Source organism: Coenobita brevimanus, chromosome 14 (assembly GCF_032717465.1).
Source record: "Coenobita brevimanus isolate Jiangsu-jjx chromosome 14, ASM3271746v2, whole genome shotgun sequence".
NCBI classification, from domain to species: domain Eukaryota; kingdom Metazoa; phylum Arthropoda; class Malacostraca; order Decapoda; family Coenobitidae; genus Coenobita; species Coenobita brevimanus.
Genome location: NC_136967.1, coordinates 1,140,015 through 1,167,668, shown reverse-complemented (window position 1 = coordinate 1,167,668; position 27,654 = coordinate 1,140,015). Strand labels below are relative to the sequence as shown.

General features: G+C 41.6%; 1 protein-coding gene across 1 annotated transcript; it reads left to right on the top strand.

Annotated features, from left to right (window-relative positions):
• Positions 1–2,048: 2,048 nt before the first annotated feature.
• On the top strand, positions 2,049–27,654 carry Gdi (GDP dissociation inhibitor). Its single transcript, XM_080265359.1, has 9 exons — positions 2,049–2,180; positions 15,551–15,711; positions 17,266–17,444; positions 18,519–18,717; positions 18,887–19,027; positions 20,411–20,570; positions 21,282–21,393; positions 22,166–22,310; positions 25,248–27,654. The coding sequence occupies exons 1-9, from the start codon at positions 2,136–2,138 to the stop codon at positions 25,441–25,443; spliced, it is 1,338 nt and encodes a 445-aa protein (XP_080121485.1). The 5' UTR covers positions 2,049–2,135; the 3' UTR covers positions 25,444–27,654.

The window sequence follows — 27,654 nt, the reverse complement described above, 5'->3', positions numbered from 1 at the left end:
GGAGGGGTCCCGTCAGGCATACTCTCCTGCAAGAGACACGGGACCACTATCAGGGGCCGGTTCGTCTGAGATGGGCTGCTGGGCGGTGTAGAGAGAGGCCTTTCCCTGGTGGAGCCTTGGTGGGTAGGTTGGCCCTCAGGACTGCAGCCGAACAGGGTGAGCAGGAGCGCTTCTCTGCGCCTGCTCGTGGAGAAGGGCTGCTTGTTGGTGTAGCTGGGGAGGTCTCGTCCTGGAGTCCTGGGGACGACCCTGGGTGACTGGGGGCTGTAGCCTTGCTCGGGTCAACAGGCCATCAAGGGCTGCCTGCGGCGTCTCTTCCTCCGGGAGTCCGGCAGCGAGGGGCGACATAGGGGTGCTGGCTGCTGGTAGCAGATCCCCAGACTCACTATGGGGCTGCTCCAGATCCTCTCCAGCTGCAACTCTGCTGGGGGGCTGGCTCTGTGGAGAGAGAGAAAGGGGCGTCCCATTTGGCTCCTGGAGTCGTGAGGCGAGCAAGGGACGTTCCCCTTGAGGGGCATCACAGGGGTAGCAGATGAAGGATGGACAGTGGCTGATCCCTCCCTGGCGCGGACGGTGGCTTTCGCCGTGGTTCCGCTTGACCCTGGGACAGCAGGTGAGAGATGGACAGTGGCCGTTCTCTCCCCGGCACAGACGGTGGCCATCGCCGCGGTCCTGCTCCCTGTGGGGGTGGCAGACGGAAAACGGACGGTGGCCAATCCTTCCCCGGCACAGACGGTGGCCGTCGCCGCGGTTCTGCCTTGCCCTGGGACTACAGACGAGAGAAGGACAGTGGCCGTTCTCTGCCCAGCACAGACGGTGGCCGCCGCCGCGGTTTTGCTCCCAGCGGAGGCTGCAGGTGAAGGATGGATGGTGGCCGATCCTTCCCAGGCGCGGACGATGACCGTCGCCGCGGTCCTGCAGGGGTGTTAGGCGAGAAGCATACAGTGGCCGACTTCTCCCCGACGCATACGGTGACCGTCGTCGCGGTTCTACCTGAGACTCGCAAACAGCAAGCCTCACCCCGATCCTGGCGAGTGCTGGTCTGGCCCGAGAGTAGTGCGGCGGGGTGGCGTACTCCCCGCGGGCTCCGTTGAGGGGAAGAGGGGCATCTGGTACTAGGGGACATATGCCCGTTTGGGTCAGGCCCTTCCCGCACCTCCCTGTGGGCTTCCCTTGGGGCTTGCCTTCCCGGTGCTGGTATCTCAAATCGGACACTAACTGCTTATCTCCAGTGGCATAGCCAGGTCTTCACGACTGGAAGGTGGGGGCTAGTTGGGGGCCACGCCCTAGCAAGGGGTGGGGGGTAACTGGTACACAATGTGTATAGTTTAAATTAACTAAAAGTTTAAATGGAGGGTGCAGTGGAGAGCAAGGGTCTGACTAGGGAGGGTCGGGCCCCCCCTTGCCCCTTCGTGGCTACATGATTTTGGTGTTAATAAGATGTTCATTCCTCCTAGGTAACACCACTTGTTGCTAACACTGTATGGTTATTATACCAGTATTATTTTACCTAAATTTTAGTATCATTATCATTAATATTTGCTGCAGATGAGTATTTCTAATTGATAATATAACTTAATTCATTTAAGAGTTTGATTGCAGTAAATAATAGTTATCCTGCATATTTGCAAGTTTTTTATTGTGAGGTGCTGAAACAGCATAATTGAGGATACGCCCCTGAAATTCCAGTTCAAGCCTAAAGTGGCTATACTTATTCATTCTGAGCAAGTGATAATATTGACCAATTCATAAAATATGTGCCGTAATACTGATCTTACCCATGGGAAGTAGATATGAGTGGCAAATTAGTTAGGCTGGCAATATGTCAACCTGCAGACGACGCGGCCGTTGCGCCCGCCATCTGTTGACAGCCTAGATGCTGAGTATTCATCCGCACATTAGCAATATTTCAGTTGTCAAGTCATCTCAGTTTTATAAAAAGATGCAACTAGTAAATATGAAATGCAATTTTCTTCCTGTGTAACGATCTAAGAGTGAGTTTCGGGTTGAGGGAACTAGTTGAATGAGCGAGGTGGCCGGGCGGGGCGGTGACGCGGCCTGACAACGTCTTGTGGTCGGAGTCACCGGTGTGCTGCTCCTCACATCTCGCTCTTCTCTCCCAAAATTTAACCACCATGGATGAGGAATACGACTGCATTGTCCTGGGCACCGGCCTGAAGGTAGGAGATGTCATGCGGTCGCCCCTTGCCTCAGATTTAGCCGTATCTAAACGCAAAAGTGAGCTTCGATCGCCTGCCTGCCAAGCTTGACATTTCTACAGCAGCAGGTTGGATGGACTGGCGCTTATTATGTCCGCTGGTGTCGTATTTAGTGAGTCCAGGCTAATGGCGGTGGTGTACGGGGGCGGTGAGGCGGACAGAGTGTGGCGCGGCAGGGTGGTGTCGAGGCAGGAGTGAGGAGGGTAAATTAAAGTGATGTGGTGGCTGGTAACATGATCAGCTGATCTGTTGTGTCTGTTCTGCCTTCCCTGGACTGTTTCACCTCTGCCCATACGTGCCGAACACTGCGTTATGAACTATATTAACCCTTCCTTGGTTTGCCTCCCCACCACTACCTGCACTGCTGTACCTTACCTCACCCTGTCTGTGCATGCATACACCTGCCTTTCCCTGCTACACCTGGCTCACTCCTGCTCTGCCTCACCCTTCCAACACATACATCGCCCTGTTTACACGTACTTCACCCTTCCTTCCTCATCCTATCATTACATGTTTTCTCCCTTTTTGACAAGCCTTCACCTACAGCTCTGCTTTTACTTGCCTTACCACACTGCCACCATACCCTGCATAAGCACATTAGGTACCTCACCCTTCCTTACCAATTACCATGTCTCACACCCTCACCCTGCCTAAGTACCAGCATCAACCTCACCCTCATCTCTCCCTCCTTAACCCCTTTTCCTGCCTGCATACCTCATGATTGTACATATATTTTCCATCCTTTAATTAACACCTGTTCCCCATTTTGTATCACCTGTTTCAACCTGCCTCATCACATCTACATGCCTGTCCTGCCTCACCCTCACACCTTCCCTATGCCTGTAGTCTGCCTTATCTGTGTACACCTGTCTCACTCTGGCATTATTACAAAAGATACACACTAATGATATGATTTCACACTACATCTTATAAATTTGATCCTTTAGCCATTGTGTGACTTCTTTAGGTGCATTGGTACTCGATGCATTTCCTACCAGATTGCCCGCCAGTACAGTAGTTTATAGCCAGTAGTGTAATGTATGAACTCCCCCTCCCCCTGATAATTACAGAACTATGTGTACTTCTTCCCCAGTTATAAAACGGTGTGAACCCCTTTCATTTATAAATTTATATGAAGCCCCCTCACTTATGAAAGTATGAGAACTCCCTCACTTATGAAAGTACTTGGTATGTGAACCCCTTCACTTATGAAAGTATGTGAACCCCCTCACTTATGAAGTATGTGAATCCCCTCACTTATGAAAGTATGTGAACTCCCTCACATATAAAACTGTGAACCCCTCCCCATGAGTTATTAAACTGTGAACTCCTCCCCCTCACTTATAAAACTGTGAACCCCCTTGCTTATAAAATTGTGAACCCCTTCAATTATAAAACTACCGGTATGTGAATCCCCTCACTTCTAAAACTGTGAATCCTTTCACGTATAAAACTGTGTGAACCTCCTCACTTATAAAACTGTGAATCCCTGCACTTATAAAACTGTGAATCCCCTCACTTTAAAACTATATGAATCCCCCACTTATAAAACTGTGTGAATCCCATCACATATAAAACACTGTGAATCCCATCAATTATAAAACAGTGTGAATCCCACCCATCACTTAGAAATGAATCCCATCACTTAGAAAACTATGTGTACCCGGTACCACAAGTGAACCCCTTCCCCTCATTTTAAAAACTGTGAACCCCTCTCCCACACCAAAAAACCTATATGTGAACTTCTCCCACACTTAAAAAACTTGCTTCAGGTGAACCCCTCCTTCATTTATAAAGCTGTATGTGAACCCCTTCCCATCACTTATAAAACTATATTTGAAACCCCCATTTATCCCCTTAATTGAATATTTGATGACCCACCCCCCTGAAACTCATTTTTTTTTTCTCTCTCTCTCTTAGTAGCCAAGTCAGGTATAGAATAGTACTTGCCAATTATTTACACTGTTCAGGTTACTTGGATGTCTGTGAAAGTGCCACATTTGCTCTAACTTGGAATGCACTTGGTATATCTTGCAGTGAAAATGTAACAGTTTGATAAATCTAAATTAGCACAGTTGCTTGGGAGAAGAACATGCCACCCCCACCTCTTGTATCTTAAACATTCCTCCCCCCTACACCAGCCTGTCATACCCCCTCCCCCAGGTTGCCTTCCCCCCAGCCTGGCTCACCCTCTCTCCACCTCTCTCAGTTTTTTGCATGTGCCTTACTTTTGCTTCCTCTCCCCTTATATTTGCCTCACCCCCTTTACACCAACCTTCACTAGTATGCATGCCTTACACCTATCCTCCTACCAGCCTCATCCCTCCTCCATCTGCTGCACCCCCCCTCCCCTGCTTACCTCACCCCCCCTCTGCCTGGCTTCTGCCTGCCTCTGCATGTGCCTCACCTTTATGACCTCTTTCCTTTATACCTGCCTCCCCCACTGCCCCTGCCTAACCCCTTTATGCAGTACAGTACTTACTCATCTCATTCTTCTTGCTACTTGATTTTTATTTAAATCAATTTTTTTCTTTTTTAATACACCTCTGTAACTAGTTGGCAGAACAGGATCTTCATTAGGGAAATAATTTGTGTACATTGCTTTTATCATGGTGTTTTTGTTCATTCATTGCACTTGAGTGAGAAAGTGTGTGTTTTTATGTATCAGTTTACAGCAACTTCTTGGAAACTTTTTGAGGTTGATTTTCCCCCAGTTTAAGTTAAATGGCAGAGAAATTAAGTTGCAGTCCAACATTAAAACTGATTTGCTAGTTTCCTTCAGTTTGCGGTACTGTACCAATCAAATGGAAAACTTGTGTTTTTTGGAACATAGGCCTAACTAAATGAAGACTTGCTGTATGTGTGTATAGCCACTTTTGGTCATGCTCTTGGTTGTGTAGGAGGACTTGTAGCACCTCCACTGCATCAATTTATTTTGTAGGCTATATTTTTTAACATTCTCTTCTGTGTTATATTAATATCGACATACAGTAGTTTGCATCAGTATACAACATACAGGATGGTGTTGAGTTGTTACATGCAGAATAAGTTGCTAAGGAAGGTGATATAGTCTCCAAATCCACTTAGAATACAGCTTTTAGCCCTGTCTTGAGAGTCATGGCAGGAAAGTCTGACGTGGATAGAGAGCATCACCCAAGATAGCCCAGTGACACCTGCTTAACTCAAGCTAATCAGAACAGACAGCTTTAGAGCTGCTGGAGATTGAATTAAATATTTGAAGAAAATATTTTACACTTGCTGATATATTTTGATGACTGCACTTACAATATATAGTACTGTATATGATACAGTATTCTGTTTAATACTGGGTGTATAGTAAGTCAGTGCAGAATACATATTTTGCAAACTTGAATTAGAAGTCTGAATTATCTGGCAGCTTCACATGCAGCAGTCGCAGTACACTACCTGTAGAATGTATACTGCTGTTACAAAATTTCCTCTGTTAAGAAGCATTCACGTAATACATTATGCTGTGAATCAGTTTAGGAAGATTTCAGATGGTCTGCTTTTGTTCATTTTAACGTGGACATGATATGCAGTAGCTAACAAAGGTGAGGGATGAAACAGCTCACACTGTTAGTGATCAGTCAATGACAGTTCCATCTTTAAAATGTTTATGAACTGCTAGTTGATCCATACAGATAATACACGGATCGCACTGTCAGATAAAGAGCACCAATTTGTGGCTTTGAATAATGTATAATTGAAAAAAATTATCTTTCCTACTGAAACACAGCCCACTGTTAAATGCCATTTTCACTGTGTCATGATTAAGGAACATGTCAGTGGTGTTAAGGTAGGAATTACTGCAACCGCTGTACTACGGTACAGTATTTTTTGTGATAGTGGCATATTTGATCACAGATATAGCCAGATATTTGTCAAAACCTTAAATCATAATTGGAGAGAGCACTGACACACCAAGAGTACTGGTATGATATTGTGGAACCAGATTGTGTGAAATTGTTATTTATGGGTTTTGTGAACAATTTTGCACATAAAACTTTGTTAAGGTGAGGTAGGTTTGAGCAGTTGAACTTTACAACTGCGTTGTTATATGTGTTTTGTTGTATTATTTTCACCCCATAGAAAATGCTAAGTAGATCACCTTTATGTAGTTAATGTAACAAAACCGAGCAAAGTTCATAGTTCCAGAAATTAGCTTGAACAAGTAAGGACACGGAGATTAAGTCTTCCCAAGTGTTGTACCACACCATATCCCAAAGCATTGTGTGTGTGTGTGTGTGTGTGTGTGTGTGTGAACATTTATTACTGTAATAAACTTACTTCGCTTATTTGCTTACACCAGTGAGCAGTGGGACAGTAGGGTGCTGAAGTCGGGGGGAGGGGTGTCATGACCCATGTCTTGCCACAGACAGTCTTTGTTTTCCCTTTCAGTCCAGTGACATATTTTAAATTTATGTTTTTATTGCCACACTTTTGTTACCCTCGGAGATACCTTTTGTAATGGGGTTACGTAACGACATCAGTAACATTTCTCTCCTTAAGCTGAATATAATAATTTGAAAGTAACAGGATTAAAACAGATGTACATCATCAGCTGGAAGGAGTTCCGCTTCCTTTATATCATTTCCTTTTATTTAAGAACGAAGCCTTCATTGGTGTTCCATATTCTGTATTGCTGTGTAAAGTAGCTAGATTGTACTCAGTGTAGCTTGTTAATACAGTAGTTTATAATGTTGGTCATTTTTTACAAGAACAAAATAATTGCAAGATCAGTCTTCTTGGATAGTGAGTGTGTCAGAGTTGATAAGTTAACAACACTATACTGTACTGTACTTGTTTTGCTTTCATCAGGACGGTAAAATATGATACCTGTACTAGTCATGAAGGAGTGCTATGGAATAGATGGAGAGCTGAAGTATTGTCTTTTTGTAACAGGATGAAAATCTGGGCCAGGTTAAAGTAAAGAGAGTAATTTGTCACCAAGTTCTGAACTATTATTTACCAAGTACCCCATACCAATAACAGTGCAATAGGGTAGTTGTTGAATCAGGACCCAATGAAAATAGAGAGTGGTCCGGAAATAACGACTAGAAATTCACTTGGTGGTGCTGGTATTTTATGTATTGCGGAGATAGGTGAGTCTGCTGTTGTGGGCATGGGTGTGTCAGTGGGGACAGCAGATGAATAAATGATGCATGATGGACATTGATAATGCTAACTGAGTGGTCCCACCAACACATGACAAATACCTGGCAGAATGGAAGAGGAGCGTTAGATATGGGCCACCCTGTAGACATGATCGAGAGTTTTGTAATGCAGTTTATCTATTTTTTTTTTTTATAGTATATCCACCAAGATGCGGTTGGTTTTAAGGTAACAGTTTGTACACTCATTTTTATCATTATTTTGTGTCCTTGTTGACCCACTTTTTCCAAAACATGATCACATTTTCCTTGGATATTTAGGAAAACATTTGTAGACTTTCATCAAAGTCTGCCCATTAGTGAATTCATACAGGTAGAGAGATATGAAGAAGAGAAAATAATAACCACCATCTATAGTTTCGTTTCATTTTTGAAGGCTCCAACATGCTTGCATGTGTCGGCCTTGGTCACGTAATGGTGACTCTCCATTCTGCTCGATCTCTGGCAGCATCCCTATTCAGTCCCTCATCCCAGAGGTCACACTTGATGACCTCATACCAGGTCTTTCTCGGCCAACCACTTGCTACCCTACCCCTAACATTAACACTTCTCACATTCTGCACCCATTTATCATCCCCCATCCTCACCACATGCCCAGACCATCTCAATCTACCCCTCCTCATCACAACACATATACACTCCAGTCCCATCCTACCACTCAACTCTTCCATTGTAAACCTAGTCCCCCCAGGCCTCATACTTAGTGTTAAAAATATAGATAAAATACGGTAATGGTATTGCTGACTGAACACCTCATCTCTTCCTTAGTTGGCATATAGATGTCAGGATGATGATGGTGACATTAAAAAGAGGGAGCATTAGAACAGTTTCCTACCTTTTTTTACCATTTGACTCAGTGCCAGGCATAAGTATTATTTTCTTATAGGTTGATGTTAGGCTGATCAGTCCATGGCCTAAATCACTTACAGTATTGCATTTTACATGATCTTTGGTATTTCGTTAATTTTAAGTCCAGTTTGCGATTAATTTGCCCATGTTCAATATGTGGAAGGATAGAAAACAGTTAAGAAGGAATTCAGAAGTGGTGAACTCACTTGCATTCACTCTTCCTCAGGCTGTTGATGCTTTCAGCTGCATCTGTGCAACACTAGTGAAAAATAGATATTTAAAGTTATAAAACACTAGTTCTGCAAATTCCAGGGCTAGGATATTGTTGAGAGGAGAGCTGAACTAAATTGAAATATGATATGCAGTTCCCATGATGCTACCATACAGAACTAGCAGACTTGTCTAATCCAGTCTTCTCATTTGTTTTCTTAAGCCTTAATAGAAGCATATGTAGAGAGTTGTATCATAAAGTGAGGGTAATGTTTTGCTTCATTCTTGATTAAGCCTTGTTGTAATTTTTTTTTCCCTAGCCCTTCGAGTTAGATAAGTGAGCAGCAATCTATAGAAAGTCTTGCCAGAGCTGAAAAGAATTGTATGGAGATAGCAAGAGTACACAAAAAGAAACATGGAAGTGAATGGGTGAAGTGCACTAGTGGGATGAGTCAGCAGTACAGCACCATACGCTGAAGGTACAGAACATGATGATACTAACCTATTGTTTCTGACACCCCCCCCCCTCATCACACCACCACCAAATACCAGCATATGCAAGTGGATATCCATACCACTTTGGCATGGGATTGAGGTATTGATATTAAAAATTTACAGTTCTTTACTGAATTCTTGCCTTTAATGATACCACTTCAGTTGCTTGGTGATTCTCTGCTTAATCTTTCCATTGTTTCGTCATAATTCTCTTACAACCTGGTCTGCTTTCAGTGTTCATTTTATTACAAATTGGAACTTCACCTGCACACTTAATGCCTAGAACTCGCTTGTCCAGTTAAGCTGACTGGAGCTTTTTTGTTAGGTATTTTTTAACTATCTTTTCTGTATCGCTGACTAACCTTGGGACTTCTCTTACACACCCTCCAGATAGTTTAAGCATTACTGTCCAGTGTCAGGGTACATAGCATAGAAATGGAAGTACTTCAGTTAATACCTACAGCATTAACCGTTTGAAGGGCAGTTTTCCTTCAGCTAAGTAAAATCGTATGGTGTCAGCCAGAATGACATATGGCAATTTGTTAGTGACCACCCCTTCAGGGATTCAAGTGTCCGGCTGTATAAATAGGTGGATTGATAGTTAGACAGAACTAAATGATACCATTGTATGTTGTTGCTCCTCTGAGAATTGGATTGATTGTCTTCTCCCCCCCCCCTTTTTTTTTTTTTTTTTTTTTACATAGATATATAGATAGCTTTACTTAGCCTTCAGATACTTGATGGTTAAGCACATATGTATGGATATGGTGTAGCAGAGCCTTTGTCCTGCATTGGACCAACAAACTTATAATGATGATGATCAGTATGAATATTTCATAATGAAAGGAATATTAATAAGACAGAGTAAACTTGTTACAATAGGTTTGAGGTAAGTGAGTTGTATAAGCACAGTTCCCTGGTGTGTTGCACAGGTTGAGAGGTGTTATGCAACATTGCACCATACTGCAAATGATGACTTGCTATATTAAGGGTTTGTTGATCCAGTGAGGTGAAGAGTGAATTGATCAAGGGGAAAGTTAGGGAATATGATGTGAACTCCTCACTCACCAGCTCAGATAGAAAGTCTTATCTGTGCTGCTCTTCATCATCATCGTCAACCTGAGTCAGTCTGTTGCAGGACAGAGGCTTGCCCCATCTTTTTTCACTATTAGTTGCTAGCGTGTTCCGCCCAGTCCTGACAGATTTCATCATTTTGTGAGTCATGTTATCTGTCCACCACCTGCTCCCATTCTATCTGTGTTGGCACTCAGTTGCCCCGGTTGTCCATGTACTCTCTTTACTACAAATAGGATAATAGCTTTGTAGGCTTTATTGATCAGTGAATTTAAGAGTGAAGGGATCAAGAGGGAATTTGGTGTAAATTCCTTCCCCACTGACGTTGATAGAAAGTCACATCTAGGCTGACTGAGGTATTTTTGCCGAGGTCATGTTGAGGCGAAGAGTGACGTCAGAGAGGAGTTGCGGTAGTTGTCTCCTATGTTGATAATATTGCCAGCCATGTTTTTACAGTACTGTTCTTTACTTGAGCATTGTGGTATTCATGGAACTATTTTATGCTTGTGGGAATTTTCTCATTTGATGTTTTAATGGTGGGTGGATGATTGGATGGTAATTTTATTCATAAGGATTCTTTTATTCAGTGATATTTAGTGATTTTGTTCATTTGTGGAGCTTTTCTTGTTTCATGTCCATAAATGAAAATACCTGAACTGATTCATGTATGTTTAGTAATTATGTTCATTTGCGGATTTTTTCTTATTCCTCAACCAAAAATGAAAATACAGCACTTGAATTGTCAATGCTCTTGCCACACCTGAGCTATCCCTTCTAAATAAGCAGAACATTAGCAGCTGGCTGAGGAAATGGGGGGTTAGAGTATAAATCACCAGTCTATCTCAGAGATTAGAAATACATCCTGTGAATGGTAGGCTTCCATATGCTGTGTGTTGTACAAAGACGGTATATCTGCTTCACACTTGGGCTTGTCCATCACTTTTCTAAATCATAATTACTGTAAAAAGGATATACTATGAGGAGAGAAACATGCCATGTCTCTCACTTAAGAAATATCAGTCAGCAGAAGAAAGTGAGAAGTGTAAGAGGTGAAGTATGAGGTGAGCTTTTGTCCTGAACTGTACCTTTTGAAGTTTATGGTACTGTAATGTGATGATGTTTGCGTTTGTTACACTGTCTTGCTTATACATGTTTAGATGAATTTGGGGATGTTCATGGTGCTTAATAAGTTGACTACATTCAGTACCATATCAGGAAATAGTGTGCATACAGCACAGTATTATCATGGTAATGTTGGCAGAAAAAGTTGTGATATACAGTCAAGGATGAGAGTTTATTTAATATTTTGCACCTTCTGCTTGTCACTTTCTTCAGCTGGCTAATACTCTTGTGCAGAGAGGTGCTTGGTTTTTTCCCAGCCCCTCTTCTCACTTTCCTCTGCTGGCCAATGCTGTTAAGCAGAGAGAGGCTTAGTATGTTTCCCTGCCCATATATGATTTTGATATGGTGCATCAGGAAGGGAAGCAACATGCCAGGCTTAGTACAGTATGAAACAGATGTCTGGAATAGTAGGGAAACTTTTGCCCTTCTGTGTACACTCATGGACACTGGTTGTTACTTCTGCTTTTGTGTACTGTACTCTATTTCCTGTGTCTTCCCCACTCCATTCATTGTAGTGGGGTATAGTTGGTTTTCATCTTATGGCATTTAGACCACTCTAATTACTGAAATACTATGTTGTGGCTGCATGAAATTTGATGAGCCGTAATTATGAGGTAGGAATGACTCTCCATGGCTACTAATATCAACCCTCTAATCAGACTACAAGTGGAAATAAACTGAAATAAAAGGGGTTTGGGATCTTTGTCAGGTTAGAGAGAATGCACTACAGTTATGACAACATTGCTGTTCATGACTACTGTTGTGAAGGAAGGACACTCGCTATTATTATCACCAACAACACCAGTGTAGGTGTGATTGCCCAGACACACGGCCTGGTTATCTGTATACTGATTAGCGAAGCTTATCAGGAACTGGCTTGGTTTACAGCAGTCCGATCTTCATTTATGTAGATGGTTGCTACTGTTTTCAGGCACTGTGTATTAATATTATTATTATTATTATTATTATTATTATTATTATTACATTATTATTACACTTATTGTGAGTAGTAGTAGTGGTAGTGTTAATAGTAGTAGTAGGAACCCTAAGGTCAGCTGGACATGAATTGAGTGGACTGCAGGACCAGTTGTAAGGAAAAGGTTGTAATGTTGTGGAGTTTAGACTTATAATAAGGATAACCTGTATCTGAGTTCAGATGAGCTGAAAACCTCTTAAGCATCCATTACTGTACTCTGTTCACCTTTACTTGCTGAGATTTATGTCCTTTTGCAGCTTATTTCTCAGCTCAGAGGCAGAAAAAGACTGACTGGCTCATTATCGTTTCCATTGCACTTCTTTGTGACTTGCATTGAAATCGAGTGTTAATTGGTACAACTCAGCACCCAAGATGAGAAGATGGCAGTTTCAGGCCAAGTAGAAATATAAAACCTACCGTACCACCTGTAATGCCTGGTGTGTATGGCTACTGCACTTCCATTTTTACTGTGATTACCAGTCAGTATAATACCTTGGATCTAAGATTTGGTGAGTTGCTTTTACAACTCCCCTGCTCTCAAGGCATGACATTCCTTGGTTGCATGAGAGTCATGAGGTTGACGGGGTCGGTATGGTAAGCCCTACTTATCTGTTGCCTTTTTCGTATGTCCTAGTTTGCCTTTTTTCTCTATGCTACGATGCCAGTCACGAGAGGTGCTGTGGAAAGGATGCACTGTATAGCCATAGCATTGTCTTTCAGCCACTGAGCTGCATGAAATGTGTTGCACAAGGAGGAAAATTATGGCCCAGATAAGGTGAAGGAATTGTAGTTTTTCCATTATATACAGCGTCAGGGAAATATAATCGAAGCTGTGATATTTTAGGGCACATCCCAGCCACGTAATGACGACTTGTAGTATAAAGTTTGCTGTGTGGAATTTCCCGTGTGGAGGTTACTGCAGTATAGTGTATTGCCATGGTTGTTCATTTCCATGCTCTGTTTACCAGTATGATATCAAGCATGTTTTCTAATCATAAAAAGCATAATGTAAAGTGTAGGGTGTTAAAACAGTATGAGGAAGAAACAAATGGCATGTAAAGTGAATTTTGTAAAATGTTATACAAAGAAGAAAGAAAGTGGAGGGAAGCAAAATATGATAATTACTGAACAATGAGAGAGAGAGAGAGAGAGCAGAAGGTAGTTAAATGTACTAGATGGTACATGCATATAAAAAAGTTTGCTCAAACTGTAATGATTTTCTAGCATCTAAATAGGTCATTGACCAGGTTAGGAAGTTATATCACACAGGGTGACAGGATGGGTGTCATAATGTTAGTGTGTGTGTGTGTGTGTGCCCTGTTAGTGTTTTTTTTTTTTTTTTTAGAAGTGAATGCATGTAAGTTTCCTGTTTTTGTATTTTAAGAACATTAGAACAGTATGCACCCATCTTCCATCCAGTTTAATAATGGCATATTGCTGTGTGATTTTCAGCATGAACAGTCAGTGTGGTCAGTTCAGAACAGTAGCCTTTGAAAAGTTTTTACTGGAGAAGCCATGTGAGAGGCCAAGTGCTACAGTTTACAGTTTTAGCAACTCTTTAAACCTGGCAAATTTAAGTGAGTTTCTCATGATGTAAAATGTGAAAGAAAATGAGATTAAGAGGTTATTGGAGTTTTTGTTTTTGGTACAGAAGGTAAAGGGGAAGCTGGTGTTGAGAGAGAGTGAGATGTGTGGAAGTGTGTGGCAAGGAGTATGAGTCATGGTGTAGGAAGTCATGCATGAGCCGGACGAACACACACACACACACACACACACACACACACACACACACACACACACACACACATTGTACATACAACACACGGGGTCTTCCTTTATTGATGTAGGTGAATAGGAGGTTGTTGATCTGATGGGGAAACTAATGGAAATCTTGGTCTGATGGACCGATGTTCTGAGGACTTCATAACGATGAATGTTTATATGAAAAGATGTTATGATGTTGATGTTATGATTTATTGATTGGATATTGATGGATTGGTGATGTTTGTGCTGAATTTATCTTCTGAGGAATTGATGATGTATGTTGAGAATATTGAAATGATAGTATGTTAGATTTGTTAATACTGCATATATAATGTTAATCTGATTGATGCTCTGAGGTGCTGGTGATCAGGTGCTGAATGCTGATTGATGTAATGATTTGTTGATCTGATGGTGGATTTTATTTAATGGGAGAGTTTGCCAGTCTGTATTAATCTTCTGATGGTAATAATTTTATGAAGTGTTAATCTGTTATTGCTGTGCCACTAGGGGATGATGGGTGATCCAGTGAGGTTTAGGGGATGATGGACGGTCCAATGAAGTTGTGAGATATGCTAGGGATGGATAATTTTGAGATTATTGATATGCTAATTGAATATTATTGTAGTGATGGAATAATGATAGAGATGGTGGTTACTGAAGAGATATGGAGAGTACTGTCAATGGGAGTACTTTTGATTTAATGGGGTATGATAAAATTTGTGTAAAGCCAAGTTCTGCTTAGTAGTGAAGAAGTGATATGGTGATAATTATGATTACTGCTGGCTTGTGATGAGATTAATGATCATTGGTGGGATGGTGATAAGTGATATGGTGGTGGCGTGTAGCAGTGATAAGGTGGCGGTGTAATAGGCCATACTAGCGAGATGTTCTGATAAGTTAGTTCATAATAGCATGATATTCTGATAAGGAAGGTTTGAATTGAGATTAATGGTGTGAATTGAAGTTAATCTCCATATGTATTCATATACATTAATACTTGAGCAGTACATTACTGGTACAGTTTACTGTTACCACTTGTAAATGTTGACCTTCTGATACTTAACTCCTTGAATTTGAGAGTCCTTGTAGCTTACACTTGCTGCTGCCAGATGATTTTATTCATCTTACGAAAAATGTCATATAGACATTGTTAATGAGGATGAATCTAACCCCTTCAGCCTGTAAATTCTATCATAAGCTAAATAAAATAACCAGGAGATAACAAGAATATATTGAAGATAAACATGGGGTCATTGGGTCAATGTGTTACCAGGATATGATTATAGTCTCAAATAATTATTGCTGTTATTTAGCCAGTACGTTCCTTTTCCTACATTTGGGTATGTTGTTCGGGTTAACACCGTATTATTTTGTTCAGCAGAATTCTAGCAGTCAGAGGGTACAAATCTAGCTCCGGTAACCTATCTCCTGCTGTTGGTTCACACAAGAATTTTATCTATGCTAACTCAAGGTGATTTTCCCCCATCTATTCATCATCATGACCTTTCTTTGCAGCTGAGGATGAAGTTAGGCACATGTCCAGAAAGCATGGGTAGAATACTTGATTTTGTTCACTTTGAGTAAACCCTAGCTGTCAGAGGATTTATGTATATTTCACCTGAAGCTACCCTATGCTTGTGCTTTTTCAGGAATGTATCATCTCCGGGATGTTGTCAGTGTCGGGGAAGAAGGTGCTGCACATGGACCGCAATCGGTATTATGGCGGTGAGAGTGCTTCCATCACCCCCCTGGAGGACCTCTTCACCAAGTTCAGTCTACCCCCACCAGAGGAGGCTTATGGCCGCACCAGGTCAGGTTTACACAAGGTCGTATCGTGAGCACTTCTCACTTTAATATCCAGGATGTGAGTGTGCAGAATGCCACTTTAAGTGAAGCAGCTTAAAGTGATATAAAGCACATGCTTTTGGTTGTGGAATTAAAAGCACAGAAGACACTGTTCTGATTCCGTAGCAGCTTTACAGGGAATAATGAATACAAATATTGTACTGCACAGTATTGAATGAATAGAGGGTTGACTCATTGGCAGCATAGCAAATTGCCTTAAAATAAGGTGTTGTATGGTAACTTAAAATGAGGATTACTTACTGCATATGATGTATGCTGTAGTTTTACATATTTTAATTTGGTTAAAAAAAAAAAAATTCCATGGCCATAAGCATGACCTCTTTATTTAAGCCTCCAGGTGTACCAGCTTATCTGAATTTAACATGCCCCATTTCTGCTGTCATTGGAATTGTAAGAGAAATAAACTTTTTCCAGGTTGTTAGCACTGGTATTGAGTCTGTAGATTTATTTCACATTGCAGCTGATTATGATAAGAGCAAATACTCTGTGCATGTATAGTCTAATAATTGATGTTTCTTTGATGCTCAGTAGGTTGGTAGTCTTTTTTTTCTTCTTTTTTTTTTACTGGATCATGGTCACAAATTATAATGTGTTTTATTTATGTGAGAAATCCACTATTAGCTGATTTAAAGTGGTCTAGAGCAAGTGTATATTGCTATACTGTACAAGACTGGTTCTTCTCTGTGTGGTGTAATTGTGGAATTTGTCTGTGATACTTGATGAGTCATTCTTGTGAGGAGAAAGCCTCACCACTCACATCTGTTGTCTCTCTCTTTCCCTCCTCCTCTGCCTCCATGTAAAAAGAGGTGTTGAATCATAGCACACCATGAAGGACAGAGGTCTGGGAGGAAATAGAAATAATCTTCCCTTGCCATGCACTGCCAGTTTTTATTTATGCCAAGCTGGGCTGTAGCAGTATTAAAGCAAAAACCTGTGGCTCTGTAGATACTTACCGGTAAGCAATACCCAGAGCCATAGATGCATTAGCAGTATGCAGCGATACAAAAACCAAATTAAAGTACGGGTGCCTTCATGAGAAACTTTCCCTAGCCTGTCACCTCACTGGACCTGTAACACATGTCACCTTTCTGACAACTATGAAGTTAAGCATTGACATATGCTGAATATTGTGTACAGTGATGAATCCAAGTACAAGTAGTTAATTTGGTGATGCCAGAGCATATTTGGGTCCATTTTTTAAGCAGGCAGCCTTCCATTCTCTGTGTAATTTAAGTAAGTCCCAGGTAACATGAAAATGAAGCATTCTGTGCTGGCTCATTTAATCTGACACAACCCAACCTTTACCAGATTCACATAGAGGTCCCTCCCACACGTAAAATATGGTCATAGAAAAAATTAACCAAAAAAGTAAGTACTGTAAAAACATGCTTGGCTTCCAGCTTCCTTCTTGGGTAAAAAAAATAAACTAAGAATTATATTAGAACCTGCTTGACATCCTGCATTTTTCATATCATTGGAGCCACATTCCTTCACACAGGGACTGGAATGTGGACCTGATTCCCAAGTTCCTCATGGCTAATGGACAGCTGGTGAAACTGCTGATCCACACAGGCGTCACCCGCTACCTGGAGTTTAAGTCCATTGAGGGCAGCTATGTTTTCAAGGGTAACAAGATCTCTAAGGTGCCCGCTGATGAGAAGGAGGCTCTGACATCAGGTACAATATGAGTTTAATCTCGGCTAACGTAGCCTAGGGTAATGGGGAATACAGTGCCAGGATAATACAGATTGTTGCAGTTGTTTTTCTTGGTAGTAATGCAAAAATATTTTTCTGGTATTATACCCTAATCCATCCTTAGGTGCGGAAAAATCCAGGATGATCATGACAATACATAAAGAGAAATAGTTTTTTTTTTCTTTTTATGTATTATACTTTTTTTTTTTCTTTGGCTTGGTAATATTCTAATATCACCATATAGTTGTAGTTGTGTTTTTGTATGTATGTATTATACTAACCACCTTACACATCTTGCATCAGTGGGCCAAATGCACAGCAGTTACAATTGTAAAATTCAGATATTTTGTTGATTTTAATGACACTGCTTTTTTATTGTGAGGGCAGGGTTCAGCTGAAGTAATTGTTTTTATTGTCATTGTTTCAAGCTTCATCTTGGTTACACAGATCACAGGCCAATTTGTAGTATTGTTTCCGATATCGCATTTCCTTTTTACTGAGCTGCTTTAACCCTTTCAGTATGTGAATCTAATTTACTGTGTTCTTGCTCCCTCTAGATGAGTTTATTTTGCTTAGAAATGACTTTTCAAGGTGAAGGGTTTGATACAGCGTACATTAATCTTTTCTTTATGTGGAGACTTAACAAACTGAATATAATCATCTGGTGGTAGGACTAATAAGTTACAAAAGACATAATCATAGTGAAGGGGATAAGATCCGATGTTAGCCAAAATGGAGGGGAAGGTAAGTGTAGTTTGGTTATTTTCACCTGATAACTGAGTCATTCCCACATTCTGAGTATGAAGTAGTGGCTGCCTGATGTTTGGTTGGCCATCATTAAAAGATGGGAATGAATCTCTATGGTCACCAGTTAAATTGTGATGAGCCCTAGTTAAAAGTTAGGAATGAGTCTTTCCGGTTACTAGTTAAATTCCAGAGTGATTACATTTGGCCATCAATCAAGATCAGAGAGGTCCGGGATATTTTGTCAGGTCCGGGTAAAACCGTCATATTAAGCAGTCCTTGTGTTTAAGCTGCCGCCTCCTTCTCTTGCAGATCTGATGGGAATGTTTGAGAAGCGGCGGTTCAAGAACTTCTTGGTGTTTGCGCAGGACTACCGTGACGACGACCCCAACACATGGAAGGCCATCCCAGGCTTTGACCCCAAGACCACCACAATGAGCACCGTATTTGCGCACTACAACCTTGACAAGAACACCATTGACTTCACAGGACATGCCCTGGCTCTATACAGGTCAGCACACATGCACACACACAGGCAGGATTTTTTTTTTTTTTTGGATAACCTGTAAAATATCCTCTTCATGCTTTATCGATCTCACCACCTCTTGTGAATGTGGGAAATTGACTGACAATGACGACAGTGATGATGATGATGATGATGATGATTATTGCCATTCCAGGGATGACGATTACTTGAACAAACCAGCGGGTGACACGCTCAAGAGGATCAAGCTGTACAGTGACTCCCTGGCACGTTACGGCAAGTCACCCTACCTCTACCCTCTCTACGGCCTTGGGGAACTGCCTCAGGGCTTTGCTAGGTCAGTCTTACAGTGCTCCTCTTCCATATAGAAGTTAAGGCTGTATGCTTAACCCATCAGTTCAGTGACATACTTTTTTCATCTTGCTACCATCAGGCAATTTCATTGAGCTTTGGACTTGTCAAATTGGGGAGGTTAGATTTGCTATTCATTACTCCCTCCACTACAAGAATTCTCCACAAAGTAAATCATTAGGTAGTAAGATTCAGTTTTAAAAGGTCACTGGATTAAAGGGATTAATGTGAAGGGGAAGGCAGGTCACTCATTTCTGAGACATGAATGTGTATGGTTATTAGAATGACGAGCCCGCATCCTACATTATAGACTGTGGTTAGCAGTGATTGGGAGTGGCCAGACAGCTTGTATCATCCTCACATTCTCTGGAAATTAAAGTATAAAACTTGAGGTTTGTTTTCCCCTGTGATTAAACTTTAAGCACAGGGCAGTTAATTTAAACAATTAAATTGCAGTCAGCATTCCAGTTTAAAGACAAAGGAGAGACCATGAGCATACTTGATAGTATGACAGATGCGTTTTATTTCTCCTCTGTTGGCGGGGATTTACTTATAACTGAGGAGTTATTTACTTTGACCACTGGTAACACACTTAAGACTCCTCACAGAATGACTTGGAAATTTTTGTTACCATGTTTTTCCCATCCCATATCATAGTATAAATATAGGTAATTTATACTAGTCCTGGCATATGTGTGAATGAAAACCTGCTGTCCACTTGTATTACTTTCATCTGACCTCTTGACTCATCATTTACCACCGTCATTTGTCTCGCATGAAGAACTCACTTAAGAAATGGTAAGCTTTCAAAGGCCACACTTTTGTATTTTGGATAGTAGTTGTATGTGGGGGTGTTAACCATCCACTCACTCGATGTAGTGCTGCTCTTGAGTGGCTGCTGTTTCCCTCTCTTTCTTCCTTCTGTCCTTCCTTCGTCTTATGTCCTTCTTTCCTTTTGTCTTTCCTCTTCCTTCTGTTGTTGGGTGACTGCACTGAGTGACAAGCCAAATGGTTTCATGTACACCAGGATACCATTTACTACTCTGGGTGGTAACCATTTAACCAAATTATGGCGCCTGGTGGTTTAGTGGGTAATTAAGGCGTTCCAATCTGATTGAACCTGTGTAGGTTTATCTCCAAGGGGTGGTTGGGGTTTATTGCTCACATAATGCCACTCTGGGATGAGTGAGACTGGTGACTCTCATCTTAAATGACAGGACCAACTCGCCTAGTCCTAGGCTCTTATGCTTCTCAAGGGGCAGCATAGGATTGGGTGATGGATGGATGAATATGCTTGGAATTGGTAAAGAAACTAAAATTCTTATTGGTCTGTGGCATGCAAAGGCATATTGTTCTCATGTACCACCAGGTTGTCTGCTATCTATGGAGGCACATACATGCTGGACAAGCCCATAGATGAGATTGTGCTGGAGAATGGCAAGGTGGCAGGAGTGCGATCAGGTGCAGAAACAGCCAAGTGCAAACAGGTGTACTGTGACCCGTCTTATGTACCAGACAGAGTAGAGAAGGTGAGAGGCTTGCTATTGTCTAGGCCCCTCTGTTTAATGTTTCATTTTTGTATGAAGATTACTGTATGATTTGGCCAGTTAGTGTGTTTTTTCTCACTAGTTTGGTAGTTTGTTTATGTTATCAGAAACTTTTCTTTTGTGTCATGACCTTGTAATTTTGTAAAGAATATGACCCCACCTTTAAGTGTATAATTGTGTTCATTGTGTATGTGTGTGTATATGCATGTTTGACAGAGAAAGAAAGAGAATACCTGTTGTGGAGAGTATAAATATGGAAGGGAGTACATAAGTACAGTGGGAAAGATGTCAGGTTAGGTTGTGAGTGAGATGTACAGTATGGTCTGAGGAGACTGGGCAGGCAAATGACTTTAGGTTGTGACACATGAAAAGCTGCCATCCTGTGAGAGAATGTATGCATGTCAATGTGGTCAGTGATCTGTAAATTTAAGTGTTAACTGTTGTGTTTGGTATGTTGCAGGGACAGCCTTCGGATTGGCTTTATCAGATTGGTACATTTTTTTTTGGCCTATCAGATGGAGCCAGGATTTTGAGGGCTTGAATGACGAGTCAGTGGAAGCATGGCCCATTGAAATGGGCAAACTTTGGCCATCTGGACATTGATAGGGGGAAAGGGGGTCTGGACGATGATGATGATGGTGGTGGTGATGATGCAAGGGTCAGTATTATTAATTATTTCAATTTCGTTGTCAGGTTGGGCAGGTAGTGCGAGCCATCTGCCTCATGGATCACCCCATCTGCAACACCAAGGACGCTCTTTCCACGCAGATCATCATCCCACAGAAGCAGGTTAATAGGAATTCTGGTAAGTCAGGCACTGGTTGAGATAAAAATTGCAGCTGAATTATGTGCAGTGATTTGTTGCAGCCTCCCAGGGTTTCAGTCTGAGGTATAGTGCCTAGTAAGCCAATTCCAGTTGTTGTAGTTTAGTTGTATGGCTAAAACAGTGGATGTGGGAGTAGGATATATAACAAAGTGATATAGGCTACTGATTATTTTTTTGACTGACTTCTCATTTCATCTTTTAGGTAATAAAGCCTTAGAGGATTTGCAAATTAGCTACATAGAGTAACAAACTTTGAGAAGATTACCATCCTAGTACTAATCTGTTCCTCCTCCTCCTGATGAGCCAGTGTCCTTAGCAGTAACAACTATTTACCTTAATTGGAAACGTAGCAAGACGTGTGCATTGTGTGTCAGGTTTTATCATAGTCAGTGACTTCATTCCTCCTCCACACTGCACAGTTCTCTAGTGAGGTTGGGGAGGAGAATAGCCAGCAAGATAAGAGTGGTGTACTTTACCAGCATAATTTTATTCCCATATCCCATGATTTTTCCTTGGGGAAATCTAATGCTAGAAAAGGAAAGATGCCAGTGTAGCTGTCAGCAGAATACCAAGAGAACTGGGCTGTGAATCCCTTCACTCAGAATATAAGCCTTCAGAATTGCCTGCTTCATGCCACAGGTTATGTGTTTTCCCAGGTGTTACTCTATAATTTCTAATACTTTTTTGCCCCATTTATCAGTAGCAGATATACTCCTAAGGAGTGTATAATGGTGGCTGTGTCCTTTATCAGATATCTACGTGTCGCTGGTGTCATACACACACCAGGTAGCAGCTAAAGGATGGTTTGTAGCCATGGTCAGCACCACCGTGGAGACAGACAACCCTGAGGCAGAGATTGCCCCAGGACTCAACCTCCTTGGGCCCATCAAACAGAAGTAAGTCATCAGCAGTACTTGGCTGCACTACACTGAAGTGCACAGGTCTCTCATATGTGTGTGGCCTTTAGGGATTCTTGTCTGTATTGCAGGTGTGGTAGCATTGAAATGAAATCTTAGAAAGTTGGATCCTTTCTTGTAGCACTGTACCAATGAACAGAATGTACAGTAGTCTGCCCGTATTGATATACATGCCCCCCCCCCCTTTTTTTTATAGTTTCTGAATAATTTTTGTGTTTTTGGACAAGAAATTTATACAATCAGTAAATAAATAGCTAAGGTACTTTTTATGTGAAATTAAAAATGGTACCAGACAGCCACTTTACCTTGTATAGAGTATGGGACGTAAACTTATCGACAGCCAAGCATGGTAGAGAAAGGAAAAATAGTGACCAAGTCTCCCTCATTTATGCATTATCACTCTCAGGCTATATAATAAGACTATAATCCCTAGCTGAGTACAGTACTTAATGTTATACCGTAGTATATCATGGTTTGATCATTCTTAGGATGTATTGAGGCTTGGATATCTCTGTCCTCAGCCGTCTGTTATTTGCCCTTCAGTTGTGACCTGATTATATGTCTTGATAGACTATGATAATAATCCTTCCCACCTGAAGATGGGGTGTGATAAGAACCAGAAAAAGGGAGAGAGAAAGTACAAAACTGGGAGAACCATGAGCTGCATGTTGGTATAGGGCTTGCATTATAACCCATACGCAGGTTTTGCTTAGTGTATGTACTGGAAATGCCTAGTTAGGAATGCTAAAATGATGTGTGGTGTGGCAAGAGTAACAACGAAGAAGAAAGTTACGGCATGGTGGAATGAAGAGCTTAACAGAGCAGTGGAGGAGATGAGGAAGAAGTGGCTAGAGTGGACACCGGACAGGGGTTCAGTTGAAATAAGAACTGAATATATTGAGAGCAAGAAGCACATAAAGAGACTAGTGAAGAGGAAAAAGAAAGAGGTAAGTGATAATGTAGGAAGAAAAATGAATGCAAATTACTTTGAAATTAGGAAGTTATTCTGACAAGTGGTGCGGAAATATAGAAGTGACAGTGGAAAGCAATGTGAAAATGTGAAGAATGTAAGTGGTAGAATATTAACCCATGGGGGTGAAGCAAGGACCGGATGGAAAAAACATTTTGAAAGTCTGATGAATGGGAATGGCGTGTATAGAGAAGGATTGCAGTGCCAGGAAATGTGACACTCGCAGAGGCGAAGAACGCTGTGAAGTGGTTGAAAAATGGGAATGCTGCTGGGGCTGATGAGGTGTATGCTGAGGTGATTAAATGCAGTGGAAAGAGCAGAATGAAGTGCCTGTTGGAGATATGCAAGAAGGCATGGATGAATGAAAATGTGCCAGTAGAGTAGAAAAAGGCAGTGATTGTACCCCTGTACAAAAATAAAGGTGAGCGAAGTCATTGCAAGAATTATCATGACATAAGTTTGTTGAGTGTGTGGGGAAAGTATATGGAAGATATAGAGAAAGTAAGAGAGATATCAGAAGTTCTAGTGAGTGACGAACAAGGTCTTTGTAGGAGTGGCAGAGGATGTATGGATCAAATATTTGCAGTGAGACAGACAGTGGAGAAGGCTTATGAGAAGGACTATAAGGTGTGTACGGCATTTATGGATCATGAAAAAGCATACAACAAAGTAGACAGAGAAGGATTGTGGACGGTTTTATGCATGTATGATGTAGATGGTACGCTGCTAGGTGCCGTCAAGAATTTTTATGATGGTAGTGAGGGAGGGTAAATGGACATCTACCGTAAGTGAATGGTTCATGATCAGTGTGGGCATGCAAAAGTGTTGTGTGATATACCCATGGTTGTTTGAGATATATATTATACTGTATATGGTTGGGGTGATGAGTAAAGTAAAAACATGAGTAATGGATAGAAGGATGGCGTTGGTAATGAATGGTGATGGATGGAGTATCTCATATTCGTTTTATGCTGATGATACGGTGCTGCTTGCAAATACCGGACAAGAGCTTGGTAGACTAGTGCAGAGTTTTGTAGATGTGTGTAAGTGTCGTGCATTGAGAGTAAGTGTAGAAAAGAGTAATGTGATGGTTATTGAGAGAGAAGGTGACCCCTAGTGTGATGTTACGGTGAATGGAGAGAGACTGGAATTGTTGAGAGTTCAAATACCTGGGTAGAGTGATAGAAAAGAGAGGAAAATGTGCAATAGAAGTGGAAAGTAGAGTGACACTAGGAAGGAAAGTAGCTGGTGCTATGAAGGCCTTGATGAAAAACAGCAGCTTGAGTGTTGCAGCTGTTCGAGGCATACATGAAGGAATGTTGTGGAACTGCTGATGAATGTATGTGGAGTACAGACAGTGGATAGGATACGGAATAATGTGATTCACGAAAGATGTGGAATGAGGAAGTCTATGGACATTAGAGTTGAAGAGAGTGTACTGAGATTGTATGGTCATGTGGAGAGCATGGATGAAAATAGAGTGGTGAAAAAGGTATATCTGAGCGAATTTGAAGGCGGGAGGAGGCAAGGTAGGCCAAGAAGAAGTTGGAGGGTTATGGTGGATGAGTGTGTGAGGAAGAGAGGTATGGAAGTTGGTGAGGCTAAGGGAGTGACTAAGAGATTGAGCTGGCTGGATGAATTTTATACGGAGAAGTGCATGACCAGGGATTTGGCACCCCTTTTTAATGTGACAGCTTTCGGATTGGCTCTATCAGATAAGTGTATGTGATGCCACAGAACGTGGTGAAATTTTTTTGCCTATCAGATGGAGCCAGGATTTCGAGGGCTTGAATGATGAGTGAATGGAAGCGTGGCCCATTGAATTGGGCAGGCTTTGGCTGTGTGGATGTTGCTACTCCTCACCCTGCCCTAGGGTGGGAAAGGAGGTCCAGATGATGATGATGATGATGAGGATGATGTTTGTCTAACTCTTCTGTTGCACTCAGGTTTGTGACAGTGTCCCCAATCTACAAACCCTTGGATGATGGCACCGAAAACCAGATCTTCATTTCTGAATCCTACGATGCCACCTCGCACTTTGAGACCACCTGTTTGGACGTGCTTTCAATCTACCGCCGAGGGACCGGTGAGGACTTCGACTTCAGCAAGGTGAAGCACAACCTGGGAGAAGAGGACATGTAGAGTGGTCGGCCCGCACTGTGATCGGCTGGTGCTCTGCTGAGGTTGTGCCGCCGCGGACCCTCGCTCTCTCTCTCTCGCTCCACCCGCTGCCTCCCTCCCAGAGTCTGTTTACCGGCCGCCGCAGGACCCCCACAGTGGCTTGTATTCTCAATGGCTCGGAAGCTTTTGCAGCACGTCTTTGGTTGTTGTATTTTCCTTGGTACACCTTAACTCGTTGGGCTTGATAATGTCTTTTTTTTTTGTTTTATTATTGCCGTTTCCTGATTTTATTCAAGTTTGTGTAGGCTTTTGAAGCTGGAAGGGGTTTATTGCTCACATAATGCCACTCAGGGATGAGTGAGGCTGGTCACTCTGATGTTGTATGTCAGGACCAACTTGCCTCGCCCCGGGCTCATACACTCCTCGTGGGGCAACACAGGATTAGATGATGATGATAAACCCTTTCAGTCCAAGAGGCCTTTCCAAGTTGAATAGAATTGTTGGGTAGCAGTAAGAAGAAACCAAAAAAAAGGTGTCACTGACATTCAAGGCATTAATATCCTTGTGTTACCAATGCAGACTGTGCTGATATCAGAAGGGTATAAGTAACATATACTGTATAAGACAAATAAGAAGGTGTAACAATCAAAATAAATCTAGAATAATGAAGAAGTGCCATGAAGCCTTCTCTGCCACCAAGAATATGATCCAGTGTGTGAAACTGAGCTAATGGAGCTGATCCCTCAAGTCTTTTTACTTTCTGAAGTCACCTACACCGGTTTTATTCCTATTTTTTTTTTTTTTTTTTTTTTTCGTCCTTGTGTTTATACCAAAGTCATGTTGTAATGGATTATTTGATGGATAGATATAATTTTTTATTGCTGTAACTAAAGAATTTGTAATTAATGTTGTGAATAATTATGCAGTGGCATGTAGAGAAACTTACCTAGTGATTTTGACAAGTTTTTTGAGGCTGCTTTGATAATTGTTAGCTCACTGCTTGTTCCCTGGGCGGGGGAAGCACTGCGTGGGTGCATGATGACGTCTGTCTCATTGCACGTAGCAGACCACACCAAGGTCTGCATTCTCGTCAGTCAGGGAGAATTACTGGCACCACAGCTTTGCCAATTTGTTTTTGGTTATGGCATGTTTTTATTCTCCTGTATGTTATTTATGCAATTTATGTCAGAGTTTGAAGGTATAATAGCCTAAGATAATACTGAGGTGTGACTTTTAAGATAAATTGCAAGGAATTACATGTTAGGGAGCTGCTGAACCATCCAGAGGCTTTCTAACACATCTTCCATTGCTGTATTGCATACTACACCTTCCTGTACTTTTTTGTGTTTATATCTTTTTAACATTGGCATGAATTGCATAAATGGCATACAAGAGCTTATTGACATGCCACATGCAGAGGTAAAGTGGTATGGAAGAGGTTCCAGAAAGTCTCGTTAACCGATGAGAATGCGGCCCCAAGCGGCATTTAAGAGTATCCTTGTTGATGATGTTGGTAACCTGTAGTGCTGATCTTATCGAGAAAATGGCAGCCAGTGTGGAGAGAGTATAGTCATAATAGGAAGAAAATATGTTGAAGCAGGCAGTCATTTTATAAAGGGTTTATATATGGCATTGAAATACTAAAGTATAAAACCTAGTTTGTATGTGACGTTGACCTTGTGTTATCACATTCCTCAGTCTCGACCTTATGTATGCATGTTTCTCCTGTGTAGGCATATCATCATCGTACCTCCACCCCCATGTAGGCAGAGGTTGAATAATGACAGAATCTTTGAGAGCGTGATTGTGTGAGACAAAGGCATATTTTTAAAGAGATGCTGATCTTGGAAAAAACAGAATCCCAAAGAAGAACCGTTGAGTGCCAGTGCTCATACGGATTGCTGATTGTATCTCACGTAATTATGACGAACACTGTTGTTACCACTTGCATCGCTCGTTCCTCACTTTGGGTCCGCATGCTCGCGAATGTACTCGGTTTGATTGGTGGGTATAAATTAATCTGGTATAGAATCTGGTTAGCATGTATCTATTTTTTATTTTTTTTTAATTGGTAAAATTTTTTTCCAATTTTTTGTACTGTATACTGTAAGCTAAATCTTCCAGTCACCTTTTGCACCTGCTTTCCATCATCGGGATATGCAAGTTGTCCGACTATCTTGACATCTGTATGCTTTCATATGTAAGTCATTCCAAGTTAAAGGATAACACAAT